Below are 19460 nucleotides of genomic sequence, written 5' to 3'. Positions count from 1 at the left end.
TCCTGATCCATTTTTCCTTCCCTCCTTCCTTCTGTCTCCTCCCAATAATATCCTTTCTTCCCAACACTACCAGAGGCTTCTCTATTTTCTTTATTATTTTTAGAGAACTGCGCTTTGGTTCTGTTGATACTTTCCATTATTTCTTTGTTTTGTTTATCACTTTTACTGTTACCATTTTTATTTCCTTCTATTTTCTCAATTTGCTCCGCTATTCATTAATATAACTGAGTTGGATGCTGGCTCATTATTTTTCCATCTTCTTTTATTAACAAATGCCACTGTGTCTATAATTATTGTAAATCTATCCCATAAGAATTTATGTAATGTTTTCATTATTATTCAAGTCAAAATATTCCTAATTTCCATTCTCCTTTCAGCCTTGTCTAAGAGCTAGGTATTAGTATTATTTTTTAATACTCAAATGTTCTTTTTATTGTTTTTTTTTTAAATCAAGGGAATGAGGCCTGAATACTAATTCTTTGGCATTTGTTAATATTTGCTTTGAGAAATGCTATATAATTTTTATAAATATTCCATATGTTTGAAAAGAAGTACATTCTGAAACTATTAGCTTCAGGGTTCTATATATGGTCTTTAGGTTGATTGTATACTGTGTTCTTCTGCAGTTTACTAATTTTACATCCAGAATCTATGACCGTGGAAGGAGCTTTCTTAAAAACTCCCACTCCTTTGCAAATGACACTACAGATAAAGGGCTAGTATCCAAGATCTATAAAGAACTTCTCAAACTCAACACCCAAAAAACAAATAATCAAATCAAAAAATGCGCAGAAGACATGAAAAGACACTTCTCTGAAGACATACAGATGGCTAAAAGACACATGAAAAAATGTTCATCATCATCAGCCATCAGGGAAATTCAAATCAAAACCATATTGAGATACCACCTTACACCAGTCAGAATAGCAAAAATGGACAGGGAAAGAAACAACAAATGTTGGAGAGGTTGTGGAGAAAGGGGAACCCTCTTACACTGTTGGTGGGAATGCAAGTTGGTACAGCCACTTTGGAAAACAGTGTGGAGTTGCCTCAAAAATTTAAAAATAGAGCTACCCTATGACCCAGCAATTGTACTCCTGGGTATTTACCCCAAAGACACAGATGTGGTGAAAAGAAGGGCCATATGCACCCCAATGTTCATAGCAGCAATGTCCACAATAGCCAAACTGTGGAAAGAGCCGAGATGCCCTTCAACAGATGATGGATGAAGAAGATGTGGTCCATATATACAATGGAATATTACTCAGCCATCAGAAAGGATGAATACCCAACTTGTACATCAACATGGTTGGGACTGGAGGAGATGATGGTAAGTGAAATAAGTCAAGCAGAGAAAGTCAATTATCATATGGTTTCACTTGTTTGTGGAACATAAGGAACAGCCTGGAGAATATTAGGAGAAGGAAGGGAAAAATGAAGGGGGGGGACATCGGAGGGAGAAATGAACCACGAGAGACTATGGACTCTGAGAAACAAACTGAGGACTCTAGAGGGGAAGGGGTGGGGGATGGGTTAGCCTGGTGATGGGTATTAAGGAGGGCACGTTCTGCCTGGAGCACTGGGTGTTGTACGAAAACAATGGATGGTGGATCACCACATCAAAAACGAATGATGTATTGTATGGTGACTAACATAACATAATAAAAATTAAAAAAAAAAAACTCCCACTCCAATTATGTACTTAACTATTGCTGATTATATCTCAGTCATATTTTGCTCTATATATTTGGAGACTGTCTTGTTAGGTGCACACAAGTTTAGAACTGTTACAGTTCTCTCTTGTGAAGGACTCTATGCCTAATATTTTATAGCCTAACATTCAATATATTAGAGTAATACTGGCTATATTTTGGTTGGAATTGGCCTTATATTTCTTTTTCCATCCATTTACTTACAAATGTTTTGTATCCTTATATAGCTCTCATAAAAATATATGCCTAGCTCTGTTATTTTACCCAACCTGAGAATTTCTTTTATGGGCAATTGGACTCAGTTTATATTTACTATATAGAAATATACTTGGACTAATTTTGCCATCTTTTTTCATATTATTTGCCAAACTTTCTTATTTTACATTTTCTTGCTTCTTCCACCCAGACTGGGTTTTTCTCTACTGGGTTGGAAGTTAAATAATCTATTTCTATTCTTTTAGTGGTTGCCCATAAATGCAGAGCCAACCTATCACAGGAAAAAACACACAATCATTATTTATATCCTTTTCCTGAAAAATGCACAGACGTTAGACACGGAGGGTCAACCACCCCCCAGATGTCAGGTGCAACTGTCTAGGGCCTCAGCCCCACCCTGCAGTCACACTTGTGAAATCAAACAATACTATTAGTGCCGTCTCAATCAATGCTTGCTTAGATTCATTCACAAAGTCATTATTTGCTCTCTGTTCTTCCTGCAGCCTATTAGGTTCAGTACCCTTTTCCTTGACGTGCAACGTGAAATAGATTTTAGAGTCTGAGTGGTAAATCTCCCCAATCCTTATCTGATATTGCCTTTGTCTCCCTCTTTTTAAACACTTGTGTTTTGGTATTAGTGGACTGCGTTGTGCTCAGCGGTTTCAAGTGCATGTGCTATGGATTCAGGCTTGAGCCTGCTTTGATTTTGTATTTCTATAATCTGAGAACTTACATCATTCTTTAAATCTGGAAAAGTATTAGTACTTCCTTCTTCTATTTTCTCATTTAAATCATTTATTATATATATGCTGGTACTTACAGCTTCCACTTTTTTACCTTTCCATTCATATTTTTCACATCTTTAACTCTTTCTGCTTCTTTATATTAATCAATGCTTGTTTAGATTCATTCAAGTGCTATAATATAACCACACACACCTATGTGCACAGACCAATATTCCACCCCGTGATATCAATGAGACACTACACAATATACAAACCACGAACATAAAACATATAAGCTGTGTATTAGGGATTGTGTGCACACTAACTAGTCATTTTTTACACCCAGAAGGAAACACTGATAAACCGAATCCTCTAAAACTCAATTACAAACAATTCAAACCTGGTTCAGAGTCTGAATTTTCTCTTGGCACGTCATCATAAATGGCTTCTTCTGGATCTGGAATAAAAAGAGGGAAATGTTAAAAACCGACCAACACCAACCAAGTATAATTTATGTTGTTTTTAGGACCATAGTCTCCTATGATGCTATAATTATTCAAAAAATTAGTTTGTAAGGGCTAATTCGTGATACCTTACCAAAGCATAAGCGTTACTTTTGGGACAGGATGTTTTCTTGGGATTGAAGCATGACACTCTACATGAACCAGCTGTGAAATCTCTCCAACAGGGACTTTTGTGGTTTCTAGGTCAATTTAGTCCATTATTTAGTCCATCTCCATGTGGCTCTTTATAAGTATTTTTAAGTTTATGAAGTTAATGTGTTCTAATATGCAAAAAATACAAAGGTGGTGTACATAGTTTCCCAATAAAGGGAAAGCTCAAGTGGGGCTATATTAAAAGGAACCTGGGAAAATAAACCCATTATTCCATGATACTCTGAACCACTGGATAGGAAAAGTAGGCTTAGGCAAGGGTGAGAATGTTCACCTGTTAGGATAAAATCTCTCCCACTATATAATGTGGAACATTCATGTCCTCTGAAATTGAACAAGTTTTCTTAAGAAAAAGTGAAGATCCTCCACGGGCAAACTCCTCAGTGTATACTGTCTGAGAAGGTCATGTTTAAGAGCAGTGGTGAAAACAGAAATGCATTTAAGTATTTGTAAGAGTTTAGGCCTCACATCGAAATCAACCACACTACAAAGTGACTAAGCAACAAGAAAATGAGGTAAATACACTGAACTCTTCCTCTGACACTGAGCCATTGTTACATTACCGGGGGTGGGGGGGGCGGAATTCGGATCGCTCCTCATTCTCTTGCTGCTGTCAAGCCCCCACGTGACAGATGTCTGCTTCCTTGTTACAATATTAACTGCAACCACGATGAACATGTCTACTCCCGTTAGATAGTGCGAGGGATGCTCGTCTGTGGACCCCTGAAAACCACAGCTGTGAACTGCACAAGCCCACTTACGTGCAGATTTGTCTTTGATGTCTGCAGTACATACTGCAAATGTATTTTCACGTATTTATGATTTTTCTAATATCATTTTCTTTTCTCTAGATTACTTTACTGTAAGAATGCAGTATATAACACATACATAAAATATGGGTTAGTTGACTGTGCATGTGATCTGGAAGGCTTCCGGTCAACAGGAGGCTATTAGTGGTTAAGTTTTTGGGGAGTCAAAAGTTATACCCAGATTTTTTACTGTGGTAGGGGTCACCACCCCTAACCTGTGTGTTATTCTAATTAACTGCCACTTACATAATAAAACAAGTAATGGGGGAAAGTCAGACAAATTTTACTTTGGAAATAAATTTTCTAGAGAATTGGAAGATGTTAATTTCATCCCGTAATGCTCCCAATTTAGCAGCCCCCTGGCAGAATCATCTACTTATGCTAAGTTCCTTGCTTGACAATGTCATAATAAAATCCAGAATGACACATTCCAGGAGATAATTTAATAATTAGGAGACAGTTAAGATGATTCTTTCTTGGAAGTCAATCACGTAAAATAATTATACAGAAATCAGTGAGCCAGTGGATAATAAAGAGGTAATTAGAAAAGCCATCTTACTTTTCTTTAAAAATTAAAAATCAAATCTGGTTAAAAATAGCTCAGCTTTCTAAACCACACGTGGAACAGAAGATCTGGTATGCCATCTGGACAGTGGGCTGGCTTAACCAGCCACCCACCCCCTTTGCAAAATTGTAACATGAAAAAGCATCTTTGTGAGAATCCCAAGGAAAAATACCTGGTTGATGTCTCAGTGGTGACTTGCTGACTACGGGCCTGGGTCAAAGCATCAGTTCCCCAAATAGAGGACTATCATGACAAAACCCAAACACCGTATGAGGAAGAACCAATGAGGAACAAATAGGTGCTAGGATGGGGTGAGCAGAGATGTTCCAAAGGGATCTGAAAGAAGGGCTACAGAGAGTGCAGGGCACAGCAGTGACACAGTCAGCCCTGGTCCGTACGTGAGGTAAATGAATACGTTTCTAAAGTGTTCGATCTGAACAGGACATGAGAATAATCGGCAGAACCTGACAAAAACACACGCCCCTCCCCCCCCCCCCCCCGCCCCGGGGTGGCGTCCACACAGCCCGGCGAGGATCCTGGGACGGCCCCGCCAGGTTCCCGGTGCCGTGCGGTACCTACTCTCCATCCACGCAGTGTTGGCTGGGTCCGCAACCCACCGAGCGAGCGCACTGTCCTCCTTGTGCACCCGGTCGTCACTAGGAGAAAACAAACCACAAAATCACAACAGTGGAATGCTTCCTGTCAGGAGACCGTGGAGGTCCCCAAAGAGTGTATCTGCTTCACCGTATGCACACTTCATGTTTTCCCCAGATATCATGATGGATGTTCTGAGCTGAGCACCGTGTCTTCTGAACTGCTGCCCATGCGTTTTACAGTATGACAAGCCTGCTCACATCCACAGTCTGGACCTGTGTAGAAGGACCGAAGCCCGGGATTCCCACCATACATTCAGGGCACCCTGTGAAATCAACACTTAAGAGTTAAGCCTTTGAAAAGCTAGTGATCTCTGCTCCACTCTCATCTAGTAAGTGACAGGTCTGGTGACCTTGCTCTGTATCTACGGGGGCAGAGGACACCCTCCCCCCGGCTCACTGCTCACCTGCCCTGGTCCTGGGATGCATACGGGATAGGTCTGGTGACCAGGCTGCCTTTGTGTGGGGGTACCGGAGCCGTGCCTTCCATCAAAGTCACCCTGGGGTGTTCACTCCCCCAAATCGGTCACCGGGAGGCTGAGGGAGCCACCTGCAGACACGTGCGGGAGGCTTCTGCCCCCTCACTCAGCAGGTCTAATCTGCACGTTCCCAATTTAACACCCAGCTGTGGCTTCTCAACACAGAGCCCAAGTTCAAGCTTCCATTCCCTGCTATTTACGATGCTTTTGAAGGCCCACTGAAAGCATGGCACAGGACCTGGCATGACAAATACAAGAAGACATGAAGTCCCTGCTCGGGAAGACCTGAACTGGCTTCCAGTTCTCCACCAGACCTTCTTAAGGGTCTGTTAGGCGTCACACACGGTGCCAGTCAGAAAGTCACCCCAGAGTGACCAACGGGCCTTCACCGCCTATAATCTTTAAAAATGGAAAATAAGTTCGGTGATCTTACGAAGAAATCAGAACTTGTACATTGCTGATGGGAATGTAGAATGGCGCAGCCCCTGTGGAAGACAGTGTGCTGGTCCTCAAAAAGTTAAATACAGCCTCACCACAAGATCCAGCAGACCGCTCCCAGGTTAGAGCCAAAGGGGTAGGGAGCAAGGACTCAGATGCTGTACGCCGGCAACTCCCAGCAGCCTTATTCACAAGAGCCCGAAGGTGGAGACCACCCAAGTGCCCATCGAGAGGTCAATACGGACTCACAAAGGATTATTATTCAGGCTTGAAGAGGAAGGCAATCCCGACACACCCTACAACATGGGGGAGCCTTGCAAACATGACGCAAAGGGAAATAAGCCAGACACAAACGGACAACTACCAGGATTCCAATTATACGAGTTAGCCGGAGTAGGCAAGCTGGCAGAGGTGGCACGCAGAGAAGAGATTCTCTGGGGCTGTGCCGGGGATGCTAGATTACCACAGAATGGACAGTTTCTGTTTGAGAAGATGAAAAATTCTGAAAGTAAATAGTAGTGATGGTTATACACAATACACGTAAACGCACAAGATGTCACTACACGTTATACTTAGAATGGCTAAAATGCCTAAATTCTCTGTTATATAGATTTTAACTATAAGTTTTAAAAACAATTTTAAAACATGATGCAATGCACCAAAACCCACAGGGCAGTACACTTGAAACAGGCGTGGTGTGTGCATTATACCTCAATACGGCTGCCCAGGATCAACACACAGGCACACATACCATGCTACAACCCTTGGTAAACCTGGTCTTTAACTTCGTAAAATTCTTACCCAGCAGCAGAAGGGGCACAGGAAATGACAGCGAGAGCACATAGCAATCAGTTTTAATGCAGGTGTGCTCACAGAGTTCTGGAAGAATGAAATGAGACATGTAGGCACGGTTCTGGAATGGAAGTAGCAGTTCTCCTGGAAGATGGGATTTTCCTGGGCATCTCAAGCAGGTGACATAGCATTTTTGAAGGCAAGTGGCATGAAAGAAAGATCTACAATCAAATCAGTTTGGAGGATTCTGGATGAAAGGTGGGTTAGACACACTGAACCCCCCCCCCACCTGCCACCACAGGATTCTGAGGCCCTCTACGATGCTAAAGCACATGGAGCGTCAGCTACACGGAGCCTGAGGAGGGCTGTGTCTTCCCTGGTCCACCTGCCTGTGCCTTCAGATGGCCTGTCTTTCCACAGAACAAGATGAACACCTTGCAGAGTCCTTGTTTTCCAGAGCACCCATGAGGGTACAGAAGACAGAGCTGTCCAGGGCCTGGGAAGGGAGGGTCTTGGGCTGGGGACAGGCCTGGTCGGTCACCACCTCTCAGCACTGAGGGCGGGCAGGCCAGCACCTCGTATCACTGTGTTCCACATCTCAGGGAAGGGTCATGAACTCAGAGCACGTGGGAAAAATAGAGATACCTGTTCGTTGGATCCTCAGAACTTAAAGAATTAAACTGACCGTCTTCTGTTACCTCTTGTGTTTCTGTGAGGAAAGAAAAAAATTCACACAGTTTTAGTCTTAGGGAAAAGTATTTAGGAAGTGGATTTTTAGCCTTAAAATGGTTTTATATTTTTTTCAAAGATAAGCTTAGCATAAAAATGATTAGTTGATAGATTTAGAGTTTTTTCAGGTTTTAGGTAAGATGTATGTAAAATAGGATGACAGTAAAAACAATATCCAAAGATCCTCTAAAATAGCTGGAATTAAAATGGTGACCCAAGGAAAGCAAGCTAGAGGGACAAACCTATTTCTCTCATTCTTAACTTTTTCATGGAAATTTACAATTGTGATTTATTGGAAAGTGTCTAAATGGCAGCCCCCAAAGATTCTCAAGGGATAAAGAGTTATGTTCATGATACCTGACAACCAACCTTTCATATACTCATACACGCATACACACACACGTGTGTGCACACTCACACACGCTCACAAAGTCCGTCACGTGTGTCCCGGCCGATGGCTGTTCTCCCACCTCTGGGTTTGGTTCAACGAGAGGGTGATGAGCTCAGGACAACAGGCCACGTGCTCAACCAAAGACCGGTTGGTAATGGCTACACTGGGGAACTGTCCATAAAAAGCCTTTAAGGAAGAATCCATTGTGTGTTACTGTCCACGAAAGCTGGGAGATTTCACCCACAAAAATGGTCCCCTGATCCCGCTAAATACCAACAAATACCCTTCTGCAGTAGTGGGGAGCTCCCTGGCAGTGCAGCGGAGACCACAGAGACACGAACTCATTGCGTTCTCAAGGCCACTCAACGGTAGGCATCTGCCAAGGACCACATGTCAGGTCAGGGGCAGGGCCAGCATTTGAACTCAAACCTGCCCCCTTCCAAAGACTGCTCTTCCTGCCACATCACACTGCCCTAAAGAATGATCGACGGGGCCTCCCAAAAAGACAAAGCTATTCGACAAAGTCGTTGAAGAAAGGACATGAATCGGCAGCAGGCACACTTCACACCGTGAGATTTTCCCTGCAGCTGGGTCAAGGGCACCACTCCCCATCCCTGAATGCATACCACCCAGGCCTCGTCTCGACTGCCTGCCCAAAACACTTTCTTTCTCTGGGCTCCCCCTTTCAAGAAAGGAGATGCACCCGATTTACTGTCTGCTCAGACACAAGACCTTTGATAAGGGGAGGTCAGGAGAAGATGAGCGTACTCAGAAGTTCTCTCTCTGGCAACACCAACTGCTCATCTCTTATTGTTCCGGAAAGATCTGGAAGCTCATGCTAAGGAGCAGAGCACCATGAGTTTCTGGCCATTGGAGGACCACTAACGAACAGAAGGGGAATCTTGGAATCTTTTTTTCAAAATAGGTCTTGGGCAGTGGGGAAGAGAAGGGGTTCTGGCGGTTCCTGTATCTAAGGGTCGTGTTCCAGGTGGCGCGGCCTCCGTGCTGGGCAGCCTTGCCCTTGTAGAGCCAAGAGGCCCGCCATGTTCACAGGAGAACCACAAGGTGCAAAGAAGCTGGTCAGCACATGGCAGGCCACCAGCGCAGGTCCAGGCCTTGGACGCCAGCCTCACACCGTACTCCAGGCTTTCCTCATGACCCCAGCAAAGACGCCAGTGCCTGTTTGTCTTTAAAGGCTCAAGAGACAAACATAGACCCGTGTTCCTGGATCTGGGGCCTTGCAGTAGTGTTTACTATGATAGGGTTTTATCAATAGGTCTAGGATGACAGCATAAAAATAGGCCAATGGTTTATAACTATACTGAATTACTTAAAAATAACGTTGAATTATTAAAAATAACCAAATGATCTGAAAATAAGCAAATTACTTTAATATAAGAATGCGTTCCTTAATCTTTTTTTAACTGCATAATCTACTTCCTTATTTTTAGATCATTCTTACTCTTTGGGCTACAAAATACGAACAGCATTGTTGATCGTGGTAAATTTCCAAGATTACTGCCAATTACAACAGGAAAACATATGGGGAAACATCCACCCTGAGAACCTCGTGTGGTTTTCCCAATATAAATTCAAGATTTTCTTTAAACACTTTTTGTCTCCCTTGTGATTAAGTGGGAGGGAAAGAACCCGTTTTCCTGAAATCTCATGTAGTCAGAGTTACGACTCTGGGTCAGGGGCCTCTCGCCCCCACTTCGCCTCGTGGCGTGTCCTGGCACACACAGCACAGAGGTCAGGCAGGGAGAAAACTCAGCAGGGCCGCGTTCACGGGGTCCGTCCTGAGTAGAACTCACGGAGCTTCGCTAAGGGGGGGGGCAGTGTCGTGCTCTCGGCAGCCCCCAGACGCCTGGGCCCGCAGCATGGGGTTGCAGGTGCCCATGGCCTCAGCCGGGAACAGCTGCACCGGCACCTGTGTCTGGTCCACTCTGGCGACTAACTGAACACCAGGCACCACTGGTCTTACAAACAAGATGTCTATCGCCTGTGATGTGCAGGGAGGAGGCGCACCTTCCCCGTGCAGGGACGTGGCACGGATGACGACGGGGCTGGAGTAGGCCGGCAGGAGCAGTGGCAGGTTGCAGGGCACGGCGTAGCCGCAGGGAACGGGCACCGAGTACCCACTGGGCACAGGCAGGCTCATGCTGTCGTCCTCAGGGCCCGGGTCTGCGGGCGGGGACTGCTCTTCCTGGAAGGGCGTGATGTCGATGACGGAGTAGGGGTTGACTCTCGTTGGGACCTCATGGGTGGTGGGTTCTGCCGGGGCGTCTGTGTCTGCTCCCATCCCAACTTCACCTCCTGGAGGCAAACACGGACGCATCAACGGGGGGCTACCGCCGACCGGCCCTCCTGGGTCGGGGGTGAGGAGGAGGTGGTGAGCCCCCTGGGGCCCACGCACCCCAGGGCACCCAGGAAATGCCCCCATCTGGGGGTTCTGAGGGAAGCCCCTGCCTCTGGGGCATCAGAGGGGCGAGGCAGCCCGTGGCGGGAGGTGGGGCACCCGGGGCCTCTGCACCGAGATGAGCAGGGTGAGAAGCTGCCTGAACTCGGGGAGCTGCTAACGACGCGGAGAGGCTGCTGTGAGGGCCGAAGACACACCAGGTGCGCACCCCTCCTGGTTGGGGAATCCCAGCAGACGACCCCACCTCCAAGAGCTAACGTGGACCTAATTCATCCCACGGTGTTAGTTCTGGAACTGCCTCACGGCATCTGCCGAGACTGGGGGACCGTGTTCATTAGGTATCGACGACACCCACCACCTCCAACACACACAGAGGGGAAGCAGAAATAAAGGAAAGTCAGCCAATTCAAATCCGCCATTCGGTTCACATCACAGACAGGTCAGGAACGTCCGCTCCTGGAGGCCGATGGCGCCTCCCACCCCCACCGGCTGTCAGAGCGAGGGGGCCGTGCGCCGCGTGGGCTGGTGGCCGCGGGGGACCCACCTGAGCCGGAGGTGGCGTCTGCGCCCACAGCCTGTCGATCTGCCTCTGGGATCTCGTCTCCGCTGTCAAAGTCGAACTGCTCCCCCTCGTCCTCCTCATTGCCATATGTCACCGCGTTGTCTGCAGGTTGAAAGAACACCAGTTAGGCCAGCAGGACAGACACAAGCGCTCACTTTCAGCAACAAAGGACGTCTGGGGGTGGGGGGGCAGAGGAACGGGGTGAAGATGAAGGGAAAATCCGGAAACAGGGGAGCCCACGATAGAAAGTTCAACTTCAATATGGAACGGACGTGGCTCACGCCCCACGGGTCCCCAGCCCCGTGGGGTTCCATCCACGCCATCTGACCGGCAAAGCACATCGCCACCCAAAGGTAGGGGACATCGTGACCCCTGCCCACGCCAGGCCCACCTCCGGGCCCCTCCTGCCCCAGGTCCCTGGGTGAGGTTGTGTGTGGAACAGCACGGAGGGTGCTCGGACTCACGGATATCACCAAGGGGGCCTCAGGTCGGCATGAAGAGGGGCGTCTGAGACGGGCCATCTGGGGACTTGTCCACAGAGATGAGGCCCATACCCCCCATGCTTGGCTCACAAAGTGGGGGGCAGATGGACAGATGCCCGGTCACCCCATGAGAGGTCACAGGCCCAGGCTAGGGAGCTGGGGCATGGGACAGAGGACAACATGCAGGGGAGAGCACGGGAGGGAGGAGCCTCTTCTGCCTCACCGCACCCCAACACAAGGGCATAAAGTCAGAACATGGAAAACCCCCTCTTCTATTATAAGACGTTAGGTATTCTAATGATCTCTGATTATTTCCTGAAGGTAGACAGTTCATGGTAGAGTTTGTGAGATGAAGGAGATACAAAATTAGAAGGGATTAGAAGAATTGAAGACCCTTATCTACCAGTGCAAAACTCCCTGCTGGTGACTGTGCTCAGACAAATCACAAAATATCACAACAAACCAGTCACTTTCTAGGGAGAAGCTCTGGTCAGTTAAGGTTATGTTCCCTTAACGTGGGACCCCAAGCAGCTCACGGGAGGGGCCCCTCTTGCAGGACTGAGGGACCTCAGACCCTACAGGTATCTAGGGTGGCTCCCTTATGAAATAATGGGCACTAAGGAGAGGAAAAAAAATGATCTGCTGAGAGACATGACCTGAAGGTTAGCATGAGCCAAAATCGCTCACTTTGCCAGCAGACCACCAGGCCCTAGGGTGACGGGCCACAGGAGGCAGCTCCCGGGTTTGGGGACACCTGCTCAGAGGGGCTCGAGGCACAAAGAGCTCCAGAGTCCTACGGAGGCTGGGGAGGGATCTGCTGGGACAGGCACCCACTGCCCCAGGCCGGTTCCCTTCCAGATGGTTCCACTCCGACTCGCTAGCCAAACAGCTGGTTTCAAAAGGCACCTTCGGGAAACGGAGGGATTTAAATGCAGTTATCTTAGAACTGAAGGCGCGTAAACAGGATCAGAGGCCAGCCTCAGAGTGGTGTTTCTTAGGGGTGAGGTAATGGAGACATCAGGGACCCTGCCCTCCACACCCCTATGCTGAGGCTGCAGGGCCCCCCTTCCCTGCTCTGCCCCCGGGGCTGGGGTCCAGGTGGATTCCTGGGATGGCCTGGGCCTCGGAGAGGGTGGTAAGGGGGTTCCATCCCCGGGGTCAGGGTGGGTGTGGGATGAGGCCAGGCCGGGGCTGTCCCAGCACAATGGTGGGTGGTCTCTGCCCCTCCAGCTCTGCTCAGAGCCCCCCGAGCACCCCTCGATCCCAGGCCAGGGCCTGGGTCAGCAAGAGCCAAGCAGCGCAGGTGCCGAGCAGGCTACAGAGACAACCTTCCACGGCCTCCAGCAGTTCATGAGCCGGGGGGTGACTGGGGGGCGGGACAGTCAGAATTGGGGGTTTAGAGGTGGAGTAATTTCCAGGGAGGGAAGTTGACAGACGTGTATCAATGCTAGAGTCAGTCTAGAAACTGTCTTTCCAGCTGGGGCCTCGCTGTCTAGACGAACCTCTGATGGTCCAAAAAGAAAAACTGGTTTTAAGTACCAGGTGTTTATTTTTTCCCTGAATCTTCGGAAACAGCAATACATTCTAACAGGTCCTTCAAAAGAAGCACTTTTTTTTATCAGCAATGAGTAATGGAGAGTTCAGGCTCATCCCTGCGACGGGGCAGGCAGGAGGGGCTGCTCAGCCGGGACAGCCACGTCCACGGCACACGCGGGACCCCAAGCGCATTCTGGGACAACTTCAGCCCAATTTATGCTAAAAGCATGACAGTGGCAAATACTGAAATGGAATCAAGAAAAGTTTCAAAAAAAAGACGTTTCTAAAACATGTAATTCTGATAAGAGTGTGCATCAGTGACCCTCTGGATGGTAGGTTGCCAGTATTCACCACAGCCTTCTAATTTTGTATCTCCTTCATCTCAGGAACTCTACCATGAACTGTCTACCTTCAGGAAATAATCAGAGATCATTAGAATACCTAACGTCTTATAACAGAAGACAGATTTCCCACATTATGACACATTTATACAGTGAAATACTACTGAAACCATTAAAATTATTTTGAAGTTTATTCAGTAATTTGGAAAGAAGTTTCTGATATACTAATAGTGTTTTTAATTGGCCCTTTCACACTCATTTAATAGAAAATAACAAATACTGGCAAGCACTGGAGAAACTGGAACCCCGGTGCACGGCTGGTGGGAACGTGCTCTGGAGCAGCTGGTGTGGACACGGTACGGAGGCCCCTCAACACACTCAACACGGAACTCCCCTACGGCCCAAGTCCCTGCTTCTAGGTATTCACGTGGAAGAATTAAAAGCAGGCACTCAAGCAGATGCTTGTACGCCCATACACATGTGCAAGCATACGAGCATGCAACCACACCCGTGTGCAACTGCACACACGTGTAACCATACAAGTGTGCGACCACACAACTGTGCAAGTGTACCAGCATGCAGCCATACATGTGTGCAACCATATGAATGTGCTACCACGAGTGCAACCACATGTGTGCAACGGTACACATGTGTAACTGTACGAGTATGCAACCACACATGTGCAAGTGTACCGGTGTGCAGCCATACGTGTGCGCAACCATATGAATGTGCTACATGAGTGCAACCACATGTGTGCAACTGTACACATGTGCAACCCTACGAGTATGCAACCACACGTGTGCAAGTGTACCAGCGTGCAGCCATACTTGTGTGCAACCGTATGAATGTGCTACCACACAAGAGTGCAACCATATGTGTGCAACTGTACGCATGTGCAACTGTATGAGTGTGCAACCGCACATGTGCAAGTGTACCAGCGTGCTGCCATGTGTGTGCAACCGTATGGATGTGCCACCACACGAGTGTGACCATACGTGTGCAACAGTACACGTGCAACCGTGCGAGTGTGCAACCACAGGTGTGCGAGTGTACCAGCATGCAGCCATGCATGCGTGTGATTGTACAGGTGTGCAACCATACGAGTGTACAGCCATACACGTGTGACCGTACGAGTGTGCAACCACCCACGTGTGCAACCATACAAGCAGCATTATTCACAACAGCCAAGGGGCAGACACAATCTCAGGGTCCCCACACAGATGAAAGGATAAATAAAATGTGGGCGATACAGACAACAGGGGCACAGTCTTGAAACGGACAAATCCTGGCCCCTGCTATGACACGGACGAGGCCACTGCACCGAGTGAAACGCACCCATGACCAAGGGGTGGACACGGTGCTACTCCACTCACAGAAGGTAGGATGGTGGACACGGGGGCTGGGGAGGGGATGGGGTGAGAGTCTACGGAGGACAGAGCTTCAGCGTGGGAAGATGGAAAGTTCTGGAGATGGAGGGTGGCGTGAATGAGCTTCATGCTGCTTAACTGGACACTGAAAGATGGCTGGAGTGGTAAATGGTAGGTGTATTTCACAATAAAACAATCAAAAACCCTTGGTTTTAGTCATCTAATCCCTTTCACACACAGACCAAAATACGACCCGAGGTGCTCTCGGGCTGCCACAGAGGACGGGCATTTTCTTCTCCGCGCTCCTGTGTTTTACAAACTTTCTACAACAAGTACATTTCCTGTCTGTTTCATGGCCATTTCTGGCTTAAGCAATTCTACTTGGCAGTCTGAATTTGTGGAGCACATCAATCCTCTGAGATTCGTATTTAATAAAGACACGGATATGACTCACCTGTTTCCTGCAAGTGAGGAGAGTTTACAAGTAAAACCACCAGACAATGGACTGGACTCGGGGGTGGACAGAACCTCTGTCCCCACGCGTCGGTCACAGCAGCTCATGTACTGTCCAACCAACTCTGGCCGCGTGCCAGGCGACGGGAAAATCATCGTAGTTTGGGTTTTTGGCTTTATCAGTAAGTAGTGAGCTTATTCACAGAAACAAACTGGTCAACAAATCTTGGGGCAATAAATCCCTTCAATGGAAAAACCAAAACCGACAGAACGTTTTCCAAATACAACTGTGACCATTTCTGTAGACTCCTGTTTGCCAGATTAACACAGCAGGGAAATAACAACACACGACCCAAAATGACAGGGGGTGAAGGGGTGAGAGGGGGGAAGAAGCTGATGGTCTGACTTAGCCACGTAAAAATCACGCCGTGCACGTGTCTCACTCTGCACAGCAGAGACTCGGAATCACATGCTGGCTCTTCCCTCTGTCAACCCTCTTCCTGGAAGTTATATTCTATTACTGGGGAACATTAAGAATTAGATAAAATACACCTAAAAGTGACCTGTAAACACCGCTTTTAAAAAAGCCTGACGGGGGCGCCTGGGTGGCTCAGTTGGTTAAGCGACTGCCTTCGGCTCAGGTCATGACCCTGGAGTCCCGGGATCGAGTCCCGCATCGGGCTCCCTGCTCAGCAGGGAGTCTGCTTCTCCCTCTGACACTCTTCCCTCTCATGCTCTCTCTCTCTCAATAAGTAAATTTTAAAAGTCTTTTAAAAAAATTTAAAAAAAGCCTGACAACATCGGGCACCACGGAACCTAACCCTGGGTTGCCCCATGCAAGGAGAAAGGGATTCCTGTTTAACATGTTCAGGAAAGAAAGTGGGCGGCAAGGAGTTGGGCTCTGAGAGACACAGGCCTGTGGCCCTGTCCGTGGTATTTGGCATGGCTGCCCGAGCGGACTCCTCCTTGAGGGACCCGCTTGCTTCTGCCCCCACAACAGCATTCCAGTGTAACCGACACCCTCCCCATGGGAGGCCAGGCCTGCCTGTGGCCTTGGTCTTCATTGGCACAAAACCCAGCATCCACGTCAGACCTCCTGCCAGAGCTCTGGAGTCACATCCAAAGAGCTCTGCTTGGATTTCCACGAGGCCCCTCCCAACTCAGCCATACCTCTGTCCCTCTCCATCCCTGCACGCTCCCTCTGGGGTGAGAGATCCCCATGGCAGGAACCTCAGGACCCCCCCCCCCAGGCCCTGGCCTACTGCAGTGCCATGAACTAACCCACGGAGAAGTCCCTTTGCTTCAAGCACCCAGGGATCTCCCCTTCCTGACCTCCTGCTGCGTTCCTGGATGAAACCACACAGGCGCCGGGCACCACCCGCTCTCCATCCTTCCAGGCGCCTCCAGATCTTGGGCCGTGCCTCAGATTCCCTGGATTCCTTGGAGAGCCCTGAGTCTGCCCTGGGGGACCCTGGAGCCCCGAGCATGCTGCTTCATGGTCTGTCTCCCACAAGGGGGGAGACAATGTCTGGTGTGCATCCGTGTGTCCCGGGGTACCACACAGGCTCCCACCCATGGCCCTCCAGGCAGAGGAGCCCAGCCTTCCGACTCAGACCCCATGCCAGGCTGGCCTTCTGGTCAACACCCCGACAGCGATCTTGTCAGCCAGCACAGCACCAGGGATGTGGTCTGGCCTACGACCTCCCTCCTTCTGAGTCCCACCTGCCTCAGTCTAGCAGCAAACTGCACCACTGAGGTCAGCATGCTTCCAAGGAAAAGAGAGTTCACACTGGATCTCTTAGGGGTCAAGAAGGTCTTAGTCTCTCCCCCAACTGCAACAAAAGCTAAGTCACTACAGGCTACAATGTTACACTTCCCACTGGGAGGGATGTAAATGTTCAGCAGGGTCCTAAGGAGCAGAGAGAGGGAGGGAGGGAGACACCGCCTACCCCATCGCTCCTGGCACACATCGGTCTACACAGCTGACACAGAGCCTGGGCTCAGGATGGGCAGGCTGGGGTCGCTCACCCCTCAGGGGGACAGGGGCTCCAGGGCTCAGGGACACGCTGAGAGGGGGGAGGGGAGGCTGCCTCTCCCAGGTCATCCCCTCCTTGAGCAGACAGCCCTCCAGGACTGCTGAAAAGCCCCCAACAGTTTTGAAAGCCATGCCATGGAGGAACTAAGACACTGAGGGAAAAAGAATAAGAGAATACTCATTTTTAAGCTCAGAGATAAAGGCGACACATTTTGTCCCTGGGGCCATTAAGACCACATCTATTATAAAGTAAAAGCTTAATCCAAGATAAGATGTTTCTCTCATTTCTAAAGGAGGATATTTGTGCCTTCTTCCTTATTATTGGAAAAGAAGAAGAAAAGTGCTTTGCAAAGCTGCAGGGGCAAACAGCTCCCCCAACAAGGGGCTATTCACAGCCGCGTCCTTGTCGGCCTCCTCCTGGCTCTGGACGTCCCTGGGGTGGTGGCTGCCTGTGAACAGCGGTGTCCCCAGAACAATGCCACCCCTCACAGCCTGACGCCCCCCACCCTCCGCACACGGCTTCTGTTCCCTGTGCTTTGTTGGAGCCCGACCCGTCGTCAGCAGGGGAAGGCACCCGGCTGTGGGTGCATCCACGTTCCTACGGCAATGGGGCAATGGAGGGCTTCTCCTTCCCTACCACAGCGGGGGCGGGGGGGGTGTAATTTACCTATGAATTCCAGAAAGGTACCAGGAGACTGCGGGGTTCGGACCTATCGTGGAGCGTCTCCTGATAGGATTCAGGATTCTTAAGGCCCGTGGCACCTTCTCACGGACCCGCCGAGCGCCTGCAGCAGTCACCACACTGCCTGGTCCAGACCTCGCACAAACCTGCAGGTCGGGGTCGCCACTCCTGTGGACAGGGGGACTGAAGCCCAGGGAGGCCGCCTACCTGCTCACGCCCCGCAGGGCCGGCCCCACGCCCCTGCCCCACAGCCCGGCCCCTGCACAGGCAGAAAATGTCTACAAGAAATACGAAGAGCAGAGCAGAGCACCAATCTCAGGGAACAAGGACTGTGTCCACGTGGTGCCAGCAAGACAGACCTGGTCCTTCCTGACCCTTCCCTGCATCCAAGGGCAGCTGTGAGCAGACGCTTTAATGATGGGGAGCTTATAATTAAAGTATCACTGATTCGGCCCAAAGCGACGCCAGGCCATGTGCCCATCACAAACGGTCACAAGAGCTAACCGCCTAGACCGTCGTGAGGTATCAGCACCTCAGTTCTGAACTATGCAGCTTGCTGTCCAAGTTGCCCTTGGACAGAGTCACAGGCCACACCGCACATCAGCCCACAGACACGGGGACCTTCTCCACACTGTAAGGACTGCTGGCCATGTCCCCAGAGCTGCCAGGACTGTCCCAGCTCCCAGAGGACACCTCCCGGGGGAACCAAGAACAGGGGTCCACGGAGGGGACTTCTTCCACCCTCCTGCCACCCAGGGCTAGCTCCCAGCTGACAGGGCCTGCGGCCGAGCCCGTGGACAGCCTGATGGACCAGCTGGGGCCCCACAGTGGCAGGCCTCGCTGGTCGGCCTGCTCGTGACCCTGAGCACACAGAACAGGGTGGGTGAGTGTGTGGTGCCGAAGGGGACAGCGTGGGCATGCAGGGAAGACAGGATGCCCTCTCCCCAGCCCCTTGACTACCCTTTTGTCCCAGCTCTGGGGGCCTTCGCCCTCTGAGCCTGGTCCTTCTTCCCCACTCGGAGGTACAGGTGACAGATAAAGACGTGCAGGTTTTCAGGAGCACAGCGGAGGATCTGAGACTCGTGGACACAGTGAACCAGCCGCCCCAACCGGGCTGCCCACCATCCACCCCACACACAAGCACTGTCCTCCACCCGCCCTCGTCCTGTGGTGAGAGCATGTGGGGTCTCCCCTCTGGTCGTGCTCCAAGTGAACAGCCACCCTGCCTTCCCGTCACAACCTGCTCCCGCTGACCCCTGCTCGCGGCCCCCTGGGGCCAGGACTCCAGGTCCCAACGCCTCCCCGGGGCTCATGCACACCCGCCAAAACCCCAGCCACTTGGCCGCGCCCCTTCCCTGACCCAGACCACATGCAGAGGTGTGTCTGCCAGGCGAAGCCCG

General features: G+C 49.6%; 1 protein-coding gene across 1 annotated transcript in view; it reads right to left on the bottom strand.

The window, feature by feature from the left end:
- Window positions 1-19460, bottom strand: part of ARHGEF10 (Rho guanine nucleotide exchange factor 10) — an 86477-nt gene that overhangs the window by 65273 nt on the left and 1744 nt on the right. Inside the window, exons 2-6 of the mRNA XM_088020893.1 lie at window positions 11147-11266; window positions 10212-10499; window positions 7709-7772; window positions 5281-5357; window positions 3054-3110 (exon numbers count right to left, since the gene is read on the bottom strand). Coding sequence (XP_087877019.1) covers window positions 3054-3110; window positions 5281-5357; window positions 7709-7772; window positions 10212-10499; window positions 11147-11266 — 606 coding nt within the window. The remainder of the gene's footprint in view (window positions 1-3053; window positions 3111-5280; window positions 5358-7708; window positions 7773-10211; window positions 10500-11146; window positions 11267-19460) is intronic.

Source organism: Eumetopias jubatus, unplaced genomic scaffold, assembly GCF_037043125.1.
Source record: "Eumetopias jubatus isolate StellerSeaLion01/CBP00866 unplaced genomic scaffold, mEumJub1_p1.0 scaffold_2, whole genome shotgun sequence".
Lineage (NCBI taxonomy): Eukaryota > Metazoa > Chordata > Mammalia > Carnivora > Otariidae > Eumetopias > Eumetopias jubatus.
This window is presented reverse-complemented; position numbering and strand designations above follow the sequence as displayed.